The sequence below is a fragment of the Capra hircus genome, chromosome 10, assembly GCF_001704415.2.
Source record: "Capra hircus breed San Clemente chromosome 10, ASM170441v1, whole genome shotgun sequence".
NCBI classification, from domain to species: Eukaryota; Metazoa; Chordata; class Mammalia; order Artiodactyla; family Bovidae; genus Capra; species Capra hircus.
Genome location: NC_030817.1, coordinates 81356110 through 81378114, shown reverse-complemented (window position 1 = coordinate 81378114; position 22005 = coordinate 81356110). Strand labels below are relative to the sequence as shown.

Sequence of the window (22005 nt, the reverse complement as noted above, 5' to 3'; positions counted from 1 at the left end):
TGGTATTTTGGAGATAATGCAAAGTGAAACTTTTGATTCTTAAGATACTTTGTATATTTATGTATTATATACGTAACTTTTACAATAAGCTTATTCATTTTTATTTTTAAATAAAAAATGTGAAATAGATTATCTGCTAAAGCAGTTGAACCATGACTGGAGGTTTTCAGACAGGGGCTCTTGTAAAGGCTCTCTCTGCTCAAGAGTATCTCAGGTATCACTTGGGTATCATTTAGTTCAGGATTGCCCAAACGAGATCACTGTTTGCGGAAAAAGAGATTTCATGATCAAATAAGAATAAAGAAATGCTAGGTTAACAAACTGAAGAGCTTTCTTCCCTACAAAATTGCTGAGTCTTTAACATGTGATAAGCACGACCAATCTCCACAATCTTTCAAATACGATGATTTTCCTTTTCTATGGCATACTTGTTAACACTCCCCCAGAGAGGTGCTCTGGAACTGTACTTTCGTTCACACTGCTGTTATGTTTGGAGCAATAAGCACCATGTAAATCTGACTCAGTTCTGTTCAGTGTTCACTGAATTCGGAATAATGCTGCTATGAATGTTCCTGGGAAATACAAATTAAGTTATTCCTTTACATATGGAAATGCGGGGCTGGCAAAACAGACATTTTCCCCAATACTTTCTTAACTTTGGAAGGAGGTTCGGAAGATTTTTAAAGAAGTTCTAAACCTAATCTATTTTCAGAGAAAGATTATGAAAAAGGAACAAATTTTTAAAACAAATTTTTACAAAATGAAATTTCCAAAGAAAACTTAAACATGCCTGCTGCAGATAGTTTGCTTGGCTGGTATAAGTGAGTGTCAGATTAAAATAACTGCATCCACTTAACTGAGAGCAACATGCCCAGTACTGAATTTAATGATCTCTATCTAGAAACAGTTAAGTGCATAGATCCATTGGTAATGCTCATAATTATAATCTACTAAAAGTGATGCTTTGTCAAGGTCTAGAGCATCATTAAACTGGAGCCAACAATGATAGTGGAACTGGGCTTTCTTCCTCTTAATATGGTGTATTACATTGATTTCTGGGTATTAAACTAGTCTTCAGTTCCTGTGATAAATTCTACTTGACCCTGATTTATAAACCTCTTACTTCAGTTCAGTTCAGTTCAGTCGCTCATTCCTGTCTTTGCGACCCCATGAATTGCAGGATGTCAGGCCTCCCTGTCCATCACCAACTCCTGGAGTTCACCCAAACTCATGTCCATCGAGTCAGTGATGCCATCCAGCCATCTCATCCTCTGTCGTCCCCTTCTCCTCCTGCCCCTAATCCCTCCCAGCATCAGAGTCTTTTCCAATGAGTCAACTCTTCACATGAGGTGGCCAAATTATTGAAGTTTCAGCTTTAGCATCAGTCCTTCCAATGAACACGCAGGACTGGTCTCCTTTAGGATGGACTGGTTGTATCTCCTTGCAGTCCAAGGGACTCTCAAGAGTCTTCTCTAACACCACAGTTCAAAAGCATCAATCCGACTTTCACATCCATGCATGACCACTGGGAAAACCACAACCTTGACTAGACTGACCTTTGTTGGCAAAGTAATGTCTGTGCTTTTGAACATGCTATCTAGGTTGGTCATAGCTTTCCTTCCAAGGAGTGAGTGTCTTTTAATTTCATGGCTGCATCACCATCTGCAGTGATTTTGGAGCCCAGAAAAAACCTCTTGCTATGTTCCCAAAAATAGGTTGCTAATATTTTGTATCTGTGATAATGAGGGATGTTGCTCTGTAGTTTTCTTTTCATGTGGTATCTTTGTCTGGCTTTTATATCAGAGTAATACTAACTTCACAGAATGAGTTGAAAGTACTTCTGTTTCTGAAAGAGGGATGAAGGATTAGTACCAAATCCTCTTTTAAATATTTGATAGCATTCACCAGCAAAATCATCTGGACTTGGGCTTTTCTCTGTGGGAAGATTATTATTTACTAACTAAATTTCTCAATTTGTTACATAACTCTGTCCAGATTTTGTGTTTCCTCTTGAGTAGCTTTGATAATTACTGTCTTTCTGGGAACTTTTTTACTTCTTTAAGTTGTCTAATTTATTAACATAAATTTGTTCACAATCTCTCTCTCTAGTCCCTCAGTCGTGTCTGACACTGTGATCCCATGGACTGTAGCCCACCGGGCACCTCTGCCTATAGAATTCTCCAGGCAAGAATACAGGAGTGGGGAGCCATTCCCTTCTCCAGGGGATCTTCCCGACCCAGGAATTGAACCCGGGTCTCCTGCATTGCAGGCAGATTCTTTACTATCTGAGCCACCAGGGAAGCCACATATTCCCTTGTGATTTTTAGCACCTGAATGGTTGGTAGCATTATTCCCTCTTAATTTTTTATTTTGGTAACTTACATCACCAAAGAAAGATGGGTCATGGTGAAGAATTCTGACAAAACATGGTCCACTGGAAAAGAGAATGGCAAACTGCTTCAGCATTCTTGCCTTGAGAACCTCATCAACAGTACAAAGCGGCAAAAAGGTACGCCACTGAAAGATGAACCCCACCCCAGGTTGGTAGGTGTCCAATATGCTACTAGAGACGAGCAGAGAAATAGCTCCAGAAGGAATGAAGAGGCTGGGCACCCATGGCGCTGCCCAGTTGTGGATGTGTCTGGTAGTAAAATTAAAGTACAATGCTGTAAAGAATAATGTTATATAGGAACCTAGAATCTTAGGTCCATTAATCAGTGTAAATCAGAAGTGGTGAAACAGGAGATGGCAAGAGTGAAAATTGACATTTTAGGAATCAGTGAACAGGAACAGGCGAATTTAATTCAGTTGACCACTGTATCTACTACTGTGGGCAAGAATCCCTTAGAAGAAATGGAGTAGACCTCAAACTAACAAGACAGTCCGAAATGCAGTACTTGGGTGCAGTCTCAAAAACGACGGAATGATCTCTGTTTGTTTCCAAGGCAAACCATTCAATATCACAATAATCCAAGTCTATGCCCCAACCACTAATGCCAAAGAAGCTCAAGTTGAATGGTTCTACAAAGACCTACAAGATCTTCTAAACTAACAGCAAAAAAAAAAAAAAAAAAAGTCCTTTTCATCATAAGGGACTGGAATGAAAAAGTAGGAAGTCAGGAGATACCTGGAATAACATGCACGTTTGGCTTGGAGTACAAAATGAAGCAGGACAGACGGTAACTGAGTTTTGCCAAGAGAATACACTGGTCATAGCAAACACCCTCTGCCAATAACACAAGAGATGATTCTACACATGGACGTGACCAGATGATCAATACAGAAGTCAGATTGATTATATTCTCTGCAGCCAAAGATGGAGAAGCTCTGTGCAGTCAGCAAAAACTAGACCGGGAGCTGACTGTGACTCAGATCATGAGATCCTTGTTGTAAAATTTAGACTTACACTGAAAAAGATAGAGAAGATCACTAGACCAATCAGGTATGACCTAAACACGATTATACAGTGGAAGTGACAAATAGATTTAAGGGATTAGATCTGATAGACAGAGTGCCTGAAGAACTATGGACAGAGTAACATTGTACAGGAGGCAGTGATCAAAATCACCCCCAAGAAAAAGAAATGCAACAAGGCAAAATGGTTGTCTGAAGAGGCCTTAAAAATAGCTGAGAAAAGAAGAGAAGCTAAAGGCAAAGCAGGAAAGGAAAGATATATCCATTTGAATGCAGAGTTCCAAAGAGTAGCAAGAGAGATTAAAAAAGCCTTCCTCAGTGATCAGTGCAAAGAAATAGAGGAAAATAATAGAATGGGAAAGACTAGAGGTCTCTTCAAGAAAATTAGAGGTACCAAGGGTACCTTTCACGTAAAGATGGGCGCAATAAAGGACAGAAATGGTATGGACCTAACAGAAGCAGAAGATACTAAGAGGTGGCAAGAATACACAGAAGAACTATGCAAACCCAGACAACCATGATGTGGTCACTCACCTAGAGCCAAACATCCTGGAGTGTAAGGCAGGTGCATCTTAAGCATTACTACAAAGTTAGTGGAGATCATGGCATTTCAGCTGAGCTGTTTCAAATTCTAAAAGATCATGCTGTTAAAAGTGATGCACTCAGAATGCCAACAAATTTGGAAAACTCAGAAGTGGCCACAGGACTGGAAAAGATCAGTCTTCATTCCAGTCCCAAAGAAGCTCAAGGCCAAAGAATGTTCAAACTATTGCACTGCTGCTGCTGCTAAGTCTCTTCAGTCGTGTCCGACTCTGTGCAACCCCAGAGATGGCAGCCCACCAGGCTCCCCCGTCCCTGGGATTCTCCAGGCAAGAGCACTGGAGTGGGTTGCCATTTCCTTCTCCAATGCATGAAAGTGAAAAGTGAAAGTGAAGTCACTCAGTCGTGTCCAACTCTTAGCGACCCCATGGACTGCAGCCCACCAGGCTCCTCCGTCCATGGGATCCTCCAGGCAAGAGTGCTGGAGTGGGGTGCCATTACCTTCTCCACAGTTGGACTCATTTCACATGCTAGTAAGGTAGTGCTCAGAATCCTTCAAGCTAAGCTTCAACAGTATGTGAATTGAGAACTTCCAGATGTACAAACTGGATTTAGAAAAGGCTGAGGAACCAGAGATCAAACTGCCAACATCTGTTGGATTATCATTAAAAAAGCAAGGAAATTCCAGAAAAACATCTGCTTCATTAACTATGCCAAAGCCTTTGACTGTGTGGATCACAACAGAATGTGGAATTTTCTTAGAGTTGGGAATACCAGACCACCTTTCCTGCCTCCTGAGAAGCCTGTATGCAGGTCAAGAAGCAACAGTTAGAACCGGACATGGAATAACAAACTGGTGCAAAATTGAGAAAGGAGTACATCAAGGCTATATATTATCACCCTACTTATTTAACTTATATGCAGAGTATATCATGCAAAATGCTGAACTGGATGAATCACAAGCTGGTATCAAGATTACTGGGAGAAATATCAATAACCTCAGATATGCAGATGACACCACCCTTATGGCAGAAACTGAAGAGGAACTAAAGAGCCTCTTGATGAGGGTGAAAGAGGAGAATGGAAAAGCTAACTTAAAACTCAGCATTCAAAAAACTAAGATCATGGCATCTGGTCCTATCACTTTATGGCAAATAGATGGGGGGGGAAATGGAAACAGTGACAGACTTATTTTCTTGGGCTCCAAAATCACTATGGACAGTAACTAGCAGCCATGAAATTAAAAGATGCTTGCTCTTGGAAGAAAAGCTGTGACAAACCTAGACAGCGTATTAAAAAGCAGAGGTATCACTTTGCCGACAAAAGGTCTGTATAGTCAAGTCAAAGCTATGGTTTTCCCAGTAGTCATGTACAGATGTGAAAGCTGGACCATAAAGAAGGCTGAGCACTGAAGAATTGATGCTTTTGAACTGTGGTGTTGGAGAAGACTCTCGAGAGTCCCTTGGACAGCAGGGAGACCAGACCAGTCCATTCTAAAGGAAATCAGTCCTGAATATTCATTGGAAGGACTGATGCTGAAGCTGAAGCTCCAGTACTTTGGCCACCTGATGGGAAGAGCCAACTCATTGGAAAAGACCTTGGTGCTGGGAAAGATCGAAGGCAGGAGGAAAAGGGAGCAACAGAGGATGAGATGGTTGGATGGAATCACTGACTCAATGGACATGAGTTTGAGCAAGCTCCAGGAGTTGGTGATGGACAGGGAAGCCTGGCTTGATGCAGTCTATGGGGTTGCAGAGTCAGACACCACTAAGCAACTGAACGACAAAAACAACATCTTCCCTTGATTTGTTAACCTTGTGTTTTTTTAAGAATGTGGATAAAATTAAATTTTTCCATTTTTGTTGCGGTATAATTGACAAATTGCCTCCCCTGAGAGCTCAGTTAGTAAAGAATCCGCCTGCAGTGAAGGAGACCCGATTTGATTCCTGAATCGAGATCATCTGCTGGAAAAGGGATAGGCTACCCATTCCATTATTCTTGTGATTCCCTGGTGGCTCAGCTGGTAAAGAGTCTGCCTGCAATGTGGGAAACCTGGGTTCGATCCCTGGGTTGGGAAGATCCCCTGGAGAAGGGAAAGGCTACCCACCCCAATATTCTGGCCTGGAGAATTCCATGAACAGTCAGTGGGGTCGCAAAGAGTCGGACACAACTGAGTGACTTTCACTTCACTTCAGTTGACAAATAAATGGTAATATATTTGAAGTGTGCAATATAATCATTTGATACATATACACTGTGAAAACATTCCAACAGTTACGTTAGTTAACACATCCTTTACCTCGTACGGTTACCTTTTCATGTGTAAAAATGCTTAAGATCAATACTCTTCAGTAAGGTAAAAGCTTAGATAATTCACATGAGACTTTTCTTCTGATAAAGACATCTTAATTTCCCTCTAAGCACTGCTTTAATTGCTTGTCTTTGTTTTTAATATGTTGTATTTTCATTTCATCCAGTTTAAAAGTGTTAAATTTTTTATTTCTTGTGGTTTCTTCTTTGACTCATGGATCGCTTCATTTCCAAGTATTTTTTCCCAGATTTCTTTGGATGCATATATTTTGGGGCTTTGTTGTTGTATGTATATGCATTTGTAGTTATTTTCAAAAAAGAAATATGAGAGTCAGTGATAATAGTGGGAGATTTCAATATCTTGCTCTCAAAAACTGATAACAATTAGAAAAAGTTAAAAAGAATATAGAGGACTTAAACGATCCTCTCAGTCAACTTGACCTAGCTAACATTATAGACTCTCCACCCAACGACTACAGATACAGATTATTTTCGAGCATATATGGGACAGTTGTCAGGATAATCCATATGTTGGGACACAAAACAAGTTTCAGTGTCTTTTTAAAGACCAAAGCCATAAAAAGCACAACAGAATCAAATTAGATATCCACAGCAGGTCTATTCTTTGTCTAGAGCTTGCTTTCCCTTGCTATAAAAGTGGTAAATCTCACAAAATCAGTGATTTTTCTCTTGTAACACCTAGTGCATATGCAGGCATTTGTCCTGGCCCTTTGCATTGCCTTCATGGGATTTGCAGGCAGGGGGGAGCTGACAAAAGAAGCAGGAGCCCCTGACCACTGCCATTACCCTGAATGGCATGACCACGGCTAAAAACTCCTATTGACTAAATCCAGAGGTCTCTTAAGCTAAAAACTATGGTTGGTTTTAACACTCCACCACTTCCTATTCCTAGGAACAGTGATTTAGCCCTTTTAAATGTAGTCTCCATATATAATACAGAGATACAGTGATAGTACCTATTTCATAAGGTTGTAAAGACTAAATGAGTCCACATAAAGAATCCTGATAGCTTAGACGGTAAAGAATCCACCTGCAATGTAGGAGACCCGTGTTCGATCTCTGGGTCAGGAATATCCTCTGGAGAAGGGAATGGCAACCCACTCCAGTATTCTTTCCTGGAGAATTCCATGGACAGAGGCGCTTGGAGGGATACAGTCCATGGGGTGGCAAAGAGTCAGACATGACTGAGTGACTAACACTTTCAAAGAGCCAGAGTGCCATGTAGAAAGTGCTCAATAAATGGTAGCTGTAGGGAGATTTTACATTGGTCTTCCTCTGTCCTTTCCCTTGGAGTATTTATTCTCACTGGCATATTCATTTAGACTACCTCAGTTTAAAAGATTCTCTCGTAGTTCACAGACACTTTCAGGAGGTGGTTTTCCTACTATTTCATTGAAATGAGGTCCAGAATTTTCATATTTCCCTGTCTGCCTCTCTTCTTCTAACTTCCCCGTTAAAGTTACGACACATTTCTAATGAATTCCTTCACTTGAAAATTGTGAGATTAAGATTAAAATTAGATTTGTGTGATTGAACGTGTACTGCAAGGTGAAGGATATTTTAGGTGTATATTAGGAATGGACTTCTAAAATCAGAGTGTCCTGCAACAGAAGGGACATACAGACAAGCATTTGAACAGCAGAGCTCTGATTTGCCATCTGCTTCATCTGTCCCCTTGAGTCCCTAAAGTCTGCTAGAAGTTGTAATCTGTTACTTGGTAGTGAGGACTGTACCAAACAGATGGAACAATGTACTTTGTGTAAGCACAAAACAATATGTATTGTGTTTGTGTGGCTTTGGAATTTGTGATTCAAGATATTATACTGTTGTAATTAAATGAATTGATAAGATGGCAAATGAACTGTAACTTAGTGAATTGAGGAAGGTTATCAAACTTTGCTGGGTATTGCCAACCACAGAGAGCAGACTTTAATGTTAGATTTCACTTGAAGATGTGACTTTTGAACTCCTGCAGAGCTAGAGGCATACACAGCTCTGCAAGTGAGGTCACGATAGTCTGGGCCCCAAGGTAAGTGTAACGAGGCTCAGCCATACTACACACATTGTTCAATATTTGATAAAGTGGGAAAAAAATACTGAGGTTTTTTAATCACATATAAGACTTACACATGCAAAAATTTGGCAGAGGTTGCATGCTGCTTTCAGAACTAGAGAAAATGCCTTGGGCGCTGGCGTGTGCCCCTGTGAGATGTCCTGTCCTCAGCTGCACCCTCCCTTGCCCTCACCCACAGCCATCACAGTGACCAGAAAGTCTGCTTGCTCTGCGGTGCTGTGTCTTGACTGGTGCCCATTAGTTTTCAGTAGTTACCCCTGGCCTGCATGGTAGCCTTCAGTTTAATGGCCTTTTTTATGTTCATTCATTTTATTTTATTTCCCATCGTGGTTTTGTTTATTTCTTTTTTTGTTTTTTGTTTTTTCTGTTCTCTTTTTTAAAACCGTCGTGGTTTGCCCTTCATATTCCCCAATATTTGCACATGACAAGATGTTGCCATCCCAACATTACCTCCCACTTCACTGACCAGTGCCACTACTGACCATCTAGCACCAGCCACAACTGGACCACTGCCTTCAGCTCCACGGGATGTCGTGGCCTCCCTGGTCTCTACCCGCTTCATCAAATTGACGTGGCGGACACCTGCATCAGATCCTCACGGGGACAACCTTACCTACTCTGTCTTCTACACCAAGGAGGGGATTGCTAGGTAAGTGCCTGTATGTCTGGAGCCAGTTGGTTGCATCTTGTCCTCCCAAGACCAGTTGTGCCCATCCTTCCTGACTCTCTGCTGTGCAGAATCTGTACCAGCTTTAAGTCCAGAAAATGTGGTCGCAGAGATATGTCGTTTCTAGTCGTAGGTCATGATAAGTAAATCCGTAAACAGACAAAGGTCCTGGTATTCTTTCCCGCCTTTCTGAGATGACTTGGGGAGAGGGTAAATAAAGGTATTTAAGTAGAAATACTAAAATGTAACCAAGAATACCCTTTTCAATATGATTAGTCAAGTACAACCTATAGGCTATGTCTTACTTAGAACTTTCAGGTTCTAGAAATTAAGGGAGTTATATCTGCCTGCACCCTTAAGCAGTTGTGGGCTGCTGAGCTTAAGGGGTCTGCTTGATGACACAAGATTACTAAGTGACCCGTTTTCCTAAAACAGTATTTTCATTACATTCCTCTCCATCGCCACTTCTTTCAGGAACTCACATTGCCTCTCCATTGCTTTTGGAGATTTTCCAGAATCACAAGGCTGCTTCACGGCACAGTCTACCTGTATTTTATCTATCCAGCCTTATTTTCCTTTAACCCTAGGTAACTCACTTTCTGATGAAACCAGTCTAATTCCTGTCACTCTGCAGCATTTTTTCCCCCCGTTTTCTCTTTGGTCACTTCCCCCTTTCCTGTTTCTCAACCACCACTATAAAATTCAGTTAATCTTTCTTGGCTCAGATTAAGCCCAATGGAGCCCTCATAAATCTTCCTGTACTCCTTCAGCACATGTAGCCTTTCTCTTCTGTGTATATTTGTGCCACTGATACTGGCACTTAGTTATGATAGCACATGATCTGATACCGCCGTAGTTGTCACTCTTCTGTTATTTTATGTGTGTTTATGTTGTTTTCCCAGCCAGTCATCCGCTCTTCGGGAGGCCCCACACCACATGCTGACTGTATATTCTTAACATTGCTGAGTAGACCCCTTCATGGTGCTGTTACTTCACACCAGAATAAGAAAGCTGAAATACCTGTTTGGGTTAGGGCTCTGGCCCATGCAGTTAAGCTTGTATTTCTGCTAGGGTGCTTACATTTGATATATATTGTATTTAACACCAAACTGGCAAGTTCAGAAGGTATAGGTACCTTAGTCAAGTCAATGCCCCTTGGGTTGAGACTCTTGAGACATCTAAGTGAGTGACGTAATTTGAGTCAGATGGATTGCGCTGCTCACAGGGTAATGGAGTGTTCATCTGAACACTGCAGTGGATGTTTTGCAGTGACAGCGATAAGGAAACGTCCTGCTAGTCACAGAAAGGCAAGATATGACTACCAAACAGCACCTGTCTTGAAATGTTTCCAGTAGACTTTCAAATCCCATTGCAAAGTCCATGGGGTTTCACAGAAGGACAGAAGCTTTTCGTAATTGCTCAGAAGCAGTCTTACATACATGACAGGGTCTTTGCTTCTAGGAGAAGGCCTTGTTGTTCCTTCTACCAGGATTGCATTTCCTTTGCAAACAACTGTCTGGCTCCTTGTCCATCATCCTCAGAAGGTCTCTTCTAGGGTCTTCCATGACTACCCACCCAACATAGCCTCTTGGTCACTGTTACACCCTGGGGCACTTGGTGGCTTGTTCCCAAGCCAATTGTTTAATTTTCAGGAAATTTTGCAAACCCAATGATGACCAGGTAGCTCTAAGTTGGGCATGGGGGAGTATTTACAGTGACAAGTGCTACAAACCAGAGCCAGTTGTTAAACATTTTCCGGAACATCACTGTAACATACCACCATGTTTTGTTTTTTAGCTTTTATGTTTTTGGTTTTTTTCCCAGAACATGTAACACTCAGAAATGTTCTCTTTTTATTAACGCATTCATTGCATTTGTCTTGTTCAGTAGAGTATCACCATCACCTAGAACAGAGCCTGGCTTATCAGTAGCACTTAATAAATATTTGTTGAGTGAGTGATTTCAGACAGTGGAAAAATAATAATTATTCAAAAAATAATGTTGATAATTAACCCCCATTTAGTAGAAGGAATAAAAGTTATATCTTTGTCTGTGTATAACAATGTTATAAATGTATCAAAACATATTTTTAAAACTTGTTAAGTATATTAGAAAAAAGCATAGAAACCATTTCTATCAGTTGGCAGGAGTAGGAGGACAAGGCAATTATCAATATACATAAAGAGGATCCAATTTGTGTATCTGTTGTTGGAAAGATGGAAAAGTAAGAAAGCTTTGGCCTAGAGTTTTTGGTCAGAATTAGTAAGAGATTATAATAAAGTGGAAGGAAGTTTGGAGCCAGGTGTTAAAATGCAAGTAAGAATCTGGACATGATCAATTAAGAAGGGACCATTTCAGACTGCTGAGCAAGTGTGCAGGTGGTTTTATTAAACAGCTTTTATTAGCAGTTCTTGGCAGGTTCTACACAAGATTAGAGAAGAGTGGGGGAGTCAGGGAGACAGATCAGCAGTAGTTAGGTTGATCTAAACATGTGGTGGGGCTTCTTCCCTGGTGGGAAGTCAGTAAAGAATCTGCCCACAATGCATGAAACCCGGATTCGATCCCTGGGTTGAGAAGATCCCCTGGAAAAGGGAGTAGCAACCCACTCTAGTATTATTGCCTGGAGAACTCCACAGACTGAGGAACCTGGTGGGTTACAGTCCATGGGGTCGTGAAGAATTAAACATAACTGAGCAACTAAACACACACACAGAAGCATGTGGTAGGCCTAGATGAAGATGAGAGCAGTGACTTGGAACAGTAAATCGGGGGAATATTTCAAAGGAAGATTCTTAGACATTGTAGTAATTTTTGCTATCTCATTACTTTAAGATCATAATTTCTGAATAGAAGCAGTGAAGAAATAGAAGTAACACCGAGTCAGACTAAATTCCCGTTACTTGTTTTATAAACAAAATTAATTTAATCTTTATAAGTTTACATTGTCCCATCTAAAAATTGAAGGTAATGTATTATATTCATAGACTTAACAACCTTTCGATGTGAGGGTATATGCCACTGCCTGCAATTCCCCTACTTCTTGCATCTGATAATTCAACCACCAGGGGGCACTATGTGCCTTGGTAATGAGCTGTATGAGTCTATTGGGTACTCTAAGCAAGTAAGTAAGTGAAGTCACTCAATCGTGTCCGACTCTTTGCGACCCCGTGGACTGTAGCCCACCAGGCTCCTCCATCCATGGGATTCTCCAGGCAAGAATACTGGAGTGGGTTGCCATTTCCTTCGCCAGGGGATCTTCCCAACCCAGGGATCAAACCTGGGTCTCCTGCATTGCACGCAGATGCTTCCTGAAATTTCAAAGGGCCCTTCCTCTGCCATTTTACCTGTGAAATATTCACTTTTGTTTCCAATGCCTTTAAACAGAAGTATTTTCTATTAACCACTAAGTGGAAAGTACAGAGTAAGTTATTCCAGAAATTAATAGCATTTATAATTGGGCTTCCATCATGACTCAGCTGGTAAAGAACCTGCCTGTAACACGGAAGACCTAGGTTCGACCCCTGGGTTGGGAAGATCCCCTGGAGAAAGGAAGGGCTACCCACTCCAGTATTCTGGCCTGGAGAATTCCATGGACTGTATAGTCCTTGGGGTTGCAAAGAGTTGGACAAGATTGAGCAACTCTCACTTTCAGAATTGGATAAGGGCTTCCCAGGTAGTGCTTGTGGTAAAGAACCAGCCTGCCAGTGCAGAAGATGTTAAGAAACGCAGGTTCAATCCCTGGGTCGGGAAGATCCCCTAGAGGAGGGCAGGGCAACCCACTCCAGTGTTCTTGCCTGGAGAATCCCCATGAACAGAGGAGCCTGGTAGGCCACAGTCTATAGGGCGCATAGAGTCCGACATGATGGAAGCAATTTAGCATGCAGCCTTAGAAATCTGTTAGTCTGCTCCAGGATCATCAAACTATATACGGTGGGCCAAATCAAACTTGTTTTTATGGCCCAAGACCTAAGGATAAATTTTACATTTTTCAAGTGGTTATACTTTAATAGGTTATATAAATAACTACAGTTGACCCTTGAACAACATGGGTTTGAATTGCACTTGTCCACTTACATGTGGATTTTTCTCAGTAAATTTGTAGTCCAGTACTGCAGGATCCACAGTTGGTTGAATCCGCATTACAGAACTGTGGATAGGGAGGGCCAGCTGTAAAGTTATACATAGATTTTTAACTGTGGAGATGGTGGGTAATATTTTTCATTTTGTGTCTTGGCCTGTAAATACTTACTATCAAGCCCTTTAAGAAGAAGTTCACCACTCTGGGCTCATTCTTTCATTTAATACATGAAGAAACAAACCCAGAAAGTGACTTTGCAAGCCAGCAGTATTGCCAGAACTAGAACTGGAGCTCCCGAGTTCTGACCCAGCACTGTCTTGGTACAAAGTATACCTTTTTCTTTTTCTTTTGACTCTTAGCTAAGACATTCTAACCTAACTCCCATTGGAACCTCACATATTTATGAAATTGTCCTTCATAACTCACCCCAAATCTTCCCTGAAGTCAGTTTTATTTCCAGACAGACTTGGTTCTGTGACGTCAGATCAGTCTACTGTTAGAAGTTTTTTCGAGTGTTAGATGTTTGATCTTAGGGAATCATATCTACCATTAATTTTTTCTTATCATAATGCTTCTGTAGAAATTTGTTCTAGGGTTTTTTTCCCCCTTTTAAGTTGTTGGTTAGCCGCTAAGTCGTTTGTATTCAACTCTTTTGTGATCTCGTGGACTGTAGTCCGTCAAGCTCCTCTGTCCAGGGAATTTCCCGAATAAGAATACTGGAGTGGATTGCCATTTCCTTCTTCAGAAGATCTTCCCAACCCAGGGATCAAACCCTCATTTACTGCATTGATAGGTGAATTCTTTACCATTGAGCCACCAGGGAAGCCCCTCTTTTACATAGGAACAAACAAAAAGATAAAGATGATATCATTCCTGTATAAAATTTATACATTAGAAGGCAAATTTCCATTCATTCATTCCATGTACATTTGTGATGCTGCTTCGGTGTATGAACCTCCTGCTAGTGCTTCTCTAGTACGTGAACACGAATGAAACACTCTCTCACTTCAATTTAAAGTAAAATAGTGCCCCTTTCTCTTTCTCAGAAAGGTCTTGTTCAAACTTTGATGCACAGTGAGCAAAACAAACTAATCTGTGCTCTGGCACTGAGCTTTTAGTTTAGTGAAGTGTCACATACCATACTTTGTTCTAGACAACAGTCATTTGGGATTGGATTGAATGTCAGAAACCTCACATCATAGGAAATCAACTGACATTCTACTAAATCTTGTGATCGAGAGGTTTAGCTGAAGAGAAAATATCAATAGATATCTCAAGAGTCTCTGAGCAGTAACTTTTGTTACCATGATATTTTCCAGTGGAGCTGACTGTAGACAAGCAGCCGCTATAAATATGATGTGGGTGGGTACTGTTTGTTTTAATTAAAATAAGGTAGTTTAAAGAACCATAGAAAACTGTTGAAAAACACTTGAATTTCTAAAATGCATTCACATACAATCAGACAAATTGGCATATGGTTATGTAGAACTTAACAAATTTTAATCAGTTTGTTTAACCATTTATTTAAACAAATTTCAGGGAAAATTATCAATATTTTAAAGTAAGAATTTAATTCAATAGATTTTTAGGTAATTTCAAATAATTTCTCCCACAAAGTAGTTTTGGGCCCTTTTATGACCCTCTCAAGATAGACACAGATCTTCCCTTACATAATCAGTAATTCTTAAAAAAAAAAAAACCAGCTATTTGTCTAAAACAAAAGCAAATACAGTCTTTGTTATAGTGAGCACAGTACACTGAGCGTAATTATTGTAGACACACAGACCCCAAAAATAGAGCCTGAAAGCCACCTGTTGTAAAGAACCTGATAACTCCCTTTATGTTTTCATCTCATAACACCAGACCACTAGCCATTTGCACCATTTGTGATAAGATTTGTTAAAATATTTCAGATCAGTTTGAAAATAATTTTTTAAGAAATAAGAAATAGATTGTAAAAATCAGAATAGTTATTAGCTTATTTTATAGATTCATTTAAATTTTTAATGTTTTGTTCCCAGTTTTAAGTGATAATCTCTAATTTTCCTTTTATTAAAAGTTTATTATCCAGAAGATACGCAACATTCTTTGATATTTTCTGTGAAAATTGGATCATACCTATAATCACCTTCTGTTTGTTTCCCTAAATATAGCCCCTTAAAACTCAGTGATTGTTAAAGTGTACAAAATTGGTGACTAGCTACCCTATTTGAGATGGCACTGAGAAGACTCTTGAAAGGAAGTTGTGATTATGACCAACAATATCAGTGATGTTTAAGCAAGAACATCAGCGACTTCTCAGACATGCGTGACATTGCTGTTAACCGGTGTCCATATTCCATGCGCCATTCCACCCCTAAAACTTTCCTTTTTGTGAGAGTTAATTTGACTTAAATTTGTTAAGATTTTGATGTAGTATGGTATCTATAGATATTGCAATGAAAATGAAACTGCACATTCTAGAAATTTCCATAATCAATGTTATTTCTTTCCAAATCCCTGTTTATCCAAAGGGAACGTGTTGAGAATACCAGTCGCCCAGGAGAAATGCAGGTGACCATTCAAAACCTAATGCCAGCAACAGTGTACATCTTTAGAGTTATGGCTCAAAATAAGCATGGCTCTGGAGAGAGTTCAGCTCCACTACGGGTAGAAACACAGCCTGAGGGTAAGTCTCCCACCTGTCTGTCAGCCCCACCTGTAGCAAGACCTGTATGAAGGGCTATCTTAGGTATAGCCTGGCATACCTTAGGTGTGCAGGAGATAACAGTGTCTCACTTTTAGGGATCGATCTTAGTGAATCAGTTACAGGAGATCAAGTTAACTGCATCAAACAGCAGCAAATAGTGTACAACAATATAATTCTGCTGGAAGACGCCCAAATTTTACTGATTCTTTGGACCCAGTTCAGATGCCGTTCTAAAATCTTCCTCTGATCTTATCTAATATTTTTTTCTACAGTCCTAAGGTACATTATGTATTATTTAAGTTATGAGATGTATTATTGTACATCTTCCTTGAATTATGGTTATGAATGTATTTCATTAATTTTATGGCAAAGACAGAGTATTTATTTGTCCTTTTATTTCCCACCATGTCTAATGCAGTACCTCACACAGGAAATAGGTATTTAATAGTTATTATCAGTGGAATTGCCCTGGTCTTTATACATACCGTACTCTTCGAAATCTCTTCAAGGCTTTTCCTTGGACCTGTTGTCTTTTGTGCCAAATAATGTTACTTCCAGTTACATTTCTTAAGATTTTTCCAAGTGAAATTAGTGTCAAGTGATTTACTTTATAAATGTCTTCTATGTCTTAAGTTTTGGTTTTTTAAACTATAGGTCAGAAATTATGAGAAGCAGTCAAATATAGAATTAATGCTTTTCTCAGGAAGCTTTCTTCTACGCTTGCACCTTCTTTTAACACAAGCCATTGTTTTTTTGGGAGCCTTCTCCAGTTTCCTTTTCCTATTAACTGCACTAGTGTTTCTGTGTTAACAAATTTGCAGTAACAAAAATTGTACTGTAGCTGAGGGGCATGGGCGATAAATTTGAGGAAGCTACTGACTAGGGTACTAAACAGATTAAATGTATTTACCACTGAAACTATGGAAATAATTCAAGGACTCTGCCTGATGGGTGGAATAAGAAAAGTCAAGAAGCTGTGGGATTTCACTTTCTAATGCTGCAGTGCCGGGGTCCAGCCCCGGTGGATCCAGGGAATTTGAAGGGTGGACGGCGTTGGCGTGGAAAGACTTGTTTGTTTATTAATGTAAGATTAGATTAAGAAACTATAGTGTAGTAAGAAGATTAAGTGGAGGAAGAGGGCTGAATAGCTTGGTTTACGCGGAAGGCCAATAAAATTCCAGACAAGGAATTTGCACCATCTACGTTGGGCCACCGGCGCCTGCTTGAATATCTAAGGGTGCCTCGCCTTAAGCTCCCTTTCGTGCGGGTCTTAACAGCCAGGGCAAGTAAGTAGACCTGGCGAGCCTCCGCGCCCCAGGTGGAGATTCAGCCTGAAGTTAAAGTAAAGAGCCGAGAGAAGGAAAGGGAGAGAAGAAGAGAGAAAAAGACACGGGGGGAGCCAGAGTCCCAAGAAACCAGGCCGAGAGACCTAGTTCGAGAAACTGGTCCGAGAAACTGGCCCCCGGCCCCCGGCCCCCTCCTTTATTGTTCAGAAGGCCTTTTATACTTTTGATAAAACATGGAGATCAGTGGATAACACAAAATTATGTAGCGTTCGCCGCCCAGACTCTTTCTATACATCATTTTGTATACAAAAGGTCTCAGGTGATTTACATTATCTTCTGGCCAAGAGGCTTGTTAACACTTTTTGGCTCTCTTCCTTAATGAATGTTAATTTTGTTTCCCCTGAAGTGTTTTTCTTTAATCTGCATCTATTAAAGTTACATCTCTATAGAACAAAGGTGCAGTGGGATATAACAAAGAAGGTACTTAACTCAAAGATCTAATGTTGCTAATACCAGGTCTACTACTTGTTTTTCTATATACCAACTATATCTAAAAATAAAGGATATGAAAATTTGGCAGCAAGCATTGACCCCAAAAATGAAACTTTTAATCAGTCCTATTCTAAAGATTTTGACTCCTCGGAAGCTCCTACATTCCTAGGATGTTTTAAGCTTCCTGTGCCTCCTGCGGTCAGGAGGCCTCAAACAATCACACTCCAGAGTCCTGCAGCAGGCTAGAAAGCCATCGGAGGGGTTGTTGGATTGAAACACTCTTTCAGATGCAGAAGACTAAAGCCCTGAATTGACTTTTTCCAGAAAATGTCAGAAGAGTGGAAAAGCAGAGCACAAAAGCCGGCAGATTTTTGTTGGGGTACATGCTTAGGAATTTCCAGAGGGGCCCCTGAAGTCTGAGCACGCCTTGCGTATGTCAGCTTCCTTCCTCATGACCTTGTCACGGGCGGGATTCCTCACACTGGCTCCCGGCACTGCAGTAAATCGTTCACCCACCAAACAGTTACTGAGGACTTCCTCTACCAGGCCCTGCACAAGCTATCAGAGATGCAGGGGGCAGGACAGGAATCCTCCCTTTAAAGAATGAGCAGTCAAGATAGGAGGCCATTCATCATCTCTGTAATAGAGCATTAAAGGTCAGGAATCAAACCCAGGCAACAACAAGAGGACCCAAAGAGAGCCGGGTGGGCGGTGGGGGTGCTGATTTAAGGAAAGAATGTGTTCTCACTACAGGGAAAGGATGTTGAGTTTCACAATTACTGTGTTCAGATAAGAGCAGGAACAATCTGTTAGATTTCGGACTCAATTTTCCTTCATTAATTCTCACATACAGGTGTCATTCATGAGAGATAATGAAATACAGAACAAGGAACAGTTATTGTAAAGTTAGGTAAATCAAATCTGTTTCATGTTTTCCTAGGAAAACATGAAACCCTGGGCTGGCCTTAAAGCATTTGGCTTAGAGCAAACATTCTTGGGGAAGGAAACCACTTGACCCAATCCCAAAGCTAGGATTAGCCGTGTCCATGCAGGGTGAGTCACGATGAAAACGAGAGAGACCACTGAATTTGATTCAGTGCAAGGGTTCCATCCAGGGGCCGTGAAACTTCTGAAGGTACATGAAAATATTTGCGTGTCTGTACGTACTCACGCTTGCTTTTGGGAAGAACCTGTGGCTTTCTTGATCACTTCAGCACCTAAAGTCAGACTGCTGAGAATTACAAAACTAAAAGGGGCACTGTCAAGTTAGAGATGAAAGAAGAGGCTTCCTGAGTGCCTGCCATGTGCCAGGCACTGTGCTAGGCAGCAAGAGGTAAAGATGAGTGAGACTTCTGTTCACAAAACAGTCTGGTGCCAGACAAGGACTGACAAGGACTGGTAAATGGGCAGTATTGTGCTCATTTATTCAAGGGAGTTTGATTAAAAGAAAGTGGCTAAGAATATAGGTATGAGAGTGGGACCATGAAGAAAGCTGAGAGCCAAAGGATGGATGCTTTTGAACTATGGTGTTGGAGAAGACTCTTGACAGTCCCTTGGACTGCAAGGAGATCAAACCAGTCAGAAGTAAAGGAAATCATTCCTGAATATTCATTGGAAGAACTGATGCTGAAGCTGAAGCTCCAATACTTTGACCACCTGATGCAAAGAACTGACTTAGAAAAGACCCTAATGCTGAGAAAGACTGAAGGCAGGAGTAGAAGGGGACGAGAGAGGATGAGATGGTTGGATGGCAGCACCAACTCGACGGACATGAGTTTGAGTAAGCCCCAGGAGTTGGTGATGGACAGGGAAGCCTAGTGTGCTGCAGTCCGTGGCGTCACAAAGAGTTTTACATGACTGAACGACTGAACTGAAGAATATAGATGGAAGGAGCAACAGCTTCTGGGGAGACTGTTTAGGAGATGCAGGGTGACTATTAACATGTTTTGGCAAAAGAGGAGTCAGTGGAAAGATATTTCATCTGGATGTGTTCAGCCTGGGGCGCGGGTGGGGCAAGCCAAAGTGTTACAAGTCAGCCCTTGGAAAATATTTTACATTTTTAGCTTTTCAAGCCGACTTAAATTTTTTTACATGTTTTAATGCCACTGTATAGACAAAAGAATTTATTAGTGCCTTTTTTAGGATCATATTTGCCTATGTTTAACCAGCAAATATACTGAAAGTGATTTTAAGGGAATTTGTTCTGTTTTCCTTCCCTTTTAAAAAGTTAGAGGAAAGTTTTCCATAGCAGCAGAAGTGTGACAAATCCCACCTGTCAGGCTGTGCAAAATATGCTCTTAACATTAAGTGAATAACATGATTCATGACTAAATAAAGCAAACAACTGTCAGAATAACCATATTCAGGTTTCTCTACTTTGGTAGCTGAACTAATCTTAAGCTGTCATGCTGTTATTTAAGAAAGCCAGTTTGTTTTACATTTTGTTAGTTTTTTTTTTTCCCCCTTTCCTTAAGTCTAATGGATGTCTGTTACAAAAGTGCTGGCACCAGAGAAATGATTTTCAGATGCAGAGTGTCCACCAAAGTGTAGACACGGGCAGCTGCCCAGGATTTGTATATAAATTCGGACTGGAACCTGACAGTCAGACAAAAAGAATATAGTGAAAAAGGATGTAAACTGGGCCGATGATTGGTCAATCACTCATGGGGTCTTCTAGTCACATACATGTAAAGCACTTACTGCTGGACTGATAGCAAACATCAATAAATGGTAGCTCTTTTTAAAATGAGTGTTTATCCAGTCTTATTCCCTTGCTGTTTTTCTTCTGTACATGCATTCATATGCTCATTCTAAAGGCAAATCTGGTCATGTCTTGTCATATTCCTGCTCATAATTTTTCAGTAATTGTCTAACACCTAGAAGAAATGATCCAGACTCAGAGCAGGGCCTTATCTGGCTCTTGTCATCCTTTATAGCATTCCGTATCCTGTTATCTAATCCCTGTTTCAGCCTGAACCATATAACGCTATTTTCTCACCTGTCACCCCCATTGACTAGAGCGGTATCTCCTTTGATGTCTGAGGAAACTGTTCATTCTTTCTGCTCCCTAAGTCTGCTTCAGTCCTTCCCTTTCCTAACTACCCTACCCAGAGCAGAATTATGTACTCTCTTCTTTCCATTTTCATTACAGTTGTTGCCTAATCTGCCAGCACTTAACGATCTTCTTTGTAACTGTATGTCTGACTTCCCTCTAGACTGGAGTTCTCTGTGGGCAGGGCCTCTGTCCATCATTCAGTGTATCCCCATAGGCTGTCAAGAGAAGGGTCCTTTCTGTGATATCTGCCTTTGTGTGCTGCAGTCCTGCTGCAAAATAGGATTTTATAAACCACAAGAATTCTTCAGTGTTCACTTTTTTCTTTGAATAAATTTGAGATATTTCACAGATATTTTTTGGTTTGGGGGTCATGAAGAGGGAAATCATTTAATTATGTGTTATCCTGAAACCTCTTGAGTCAAATCACTTGTTTTCTTAGTTTAATTGTTTTTATTGTTTTGCAAACATAGCCAGGGTGCCATTATTGCTGAGAGTGGTCTTGAGAGGTACAATAAATTTTATTGATATCTTGCCATCTTGAAATCTTTCTAGTTCAGCTCCCTGGCCCGGCGCCCAACATCCGAGCACATGCAACTTCACCTACTTCCATCACTGTCACCTGGGAAACACCGTTGTCTGGAAATGGGGAAATTCAGAATTACAAACTGTACTACATGGAAAAAGGGACTGATAAAGAACAGGTATAATATCAAGCCTTTTTCTAATGCATTGATTGGAGAGGTAGATTTGAAATATACTTCAAAAACTCAATACCTGCTTGTCTAGAAATCTGAGGAAAAAATATGTATAAGAAATGATGAGTTGATAAATTCTGTTTCTTAATACCAAGGTTCATTCTGTAGTTTTTGCCATCAGCGGTCACTAAACATTATTAAGAAGTATTTCTCAGCAAATTGCCAGTGTTTATGATAAATTTGCTTTGACTATTGAAATAACGTTCTGTAAGAGGGATAAAAATCTGCATTGTGTCAAATATAGAATTTGTGTAGTTAATTATTTGCTTCATTTCTTTTGGCTTGAGTTGTATATATATATGTGTGTGTGTGTGTGTATATATATATATGTGTGTGTGTGTGTGTTTTATTTTACTTAAGGATGTTGATGTTTCGAGTCACTCCCACACCATTAACGGATTGAAAAAGTATACAGAGTATAGTTTCCGAGTGGTGGCCTACAATAAGCATGGTCCTGGAGTCTCCACACAAGATGTTGCTGTTCGAACTTTTTCAGATGGTGAGTTTTCTTCCTCTGGAACAGAATCCCGAGCTTGGGGGCCCTGGTGGCATAGTAATAAGATCACGGGCTTCGATATCAAGAAGATTTGGTTCACATACCAGTTCTGGTAGTGTGGCTTCAGT

At 40.5% G+C, this 22005-nt stretch overlaps 1 protein-coding gene across 8 annotated transcripts in view; it reads left to right on the top strand.

Annotated features, from left to right (window-relative positions):
- The window catches only part of NEO1 (neogenin 1), a 234435-nt gene that overhangs the window by 159715 nt on the left and 52715 nt on the right, over positions 1-22005 (top strand). For 5 of the 8 annotated variants that reach the window (XM_018054673.1, XM_018054667.1, XM_018054669.1 and 2 more), the window contains exons 8-11: positions 8789-9008; positions 15618-15772; positions 21179-21327; positions 21742-21880. In XM_018054673.1, the coding sequence (XP_017910162.1) occupies positions 8789-9008; positions 15618-15772; positions 21179-21327; positions 21742-21880 (663 nt within the window). The remainder of the gene's footprint in view (positions 1-8788; positions 9009-15617; positions 15773-21178; positions 21328-21741; positions 21881-22005) is intronic. The other 3 variants (XM_018054672.1, XM_018054674.1, XM_018054670.1) reach the window with 1 other exon arrangement.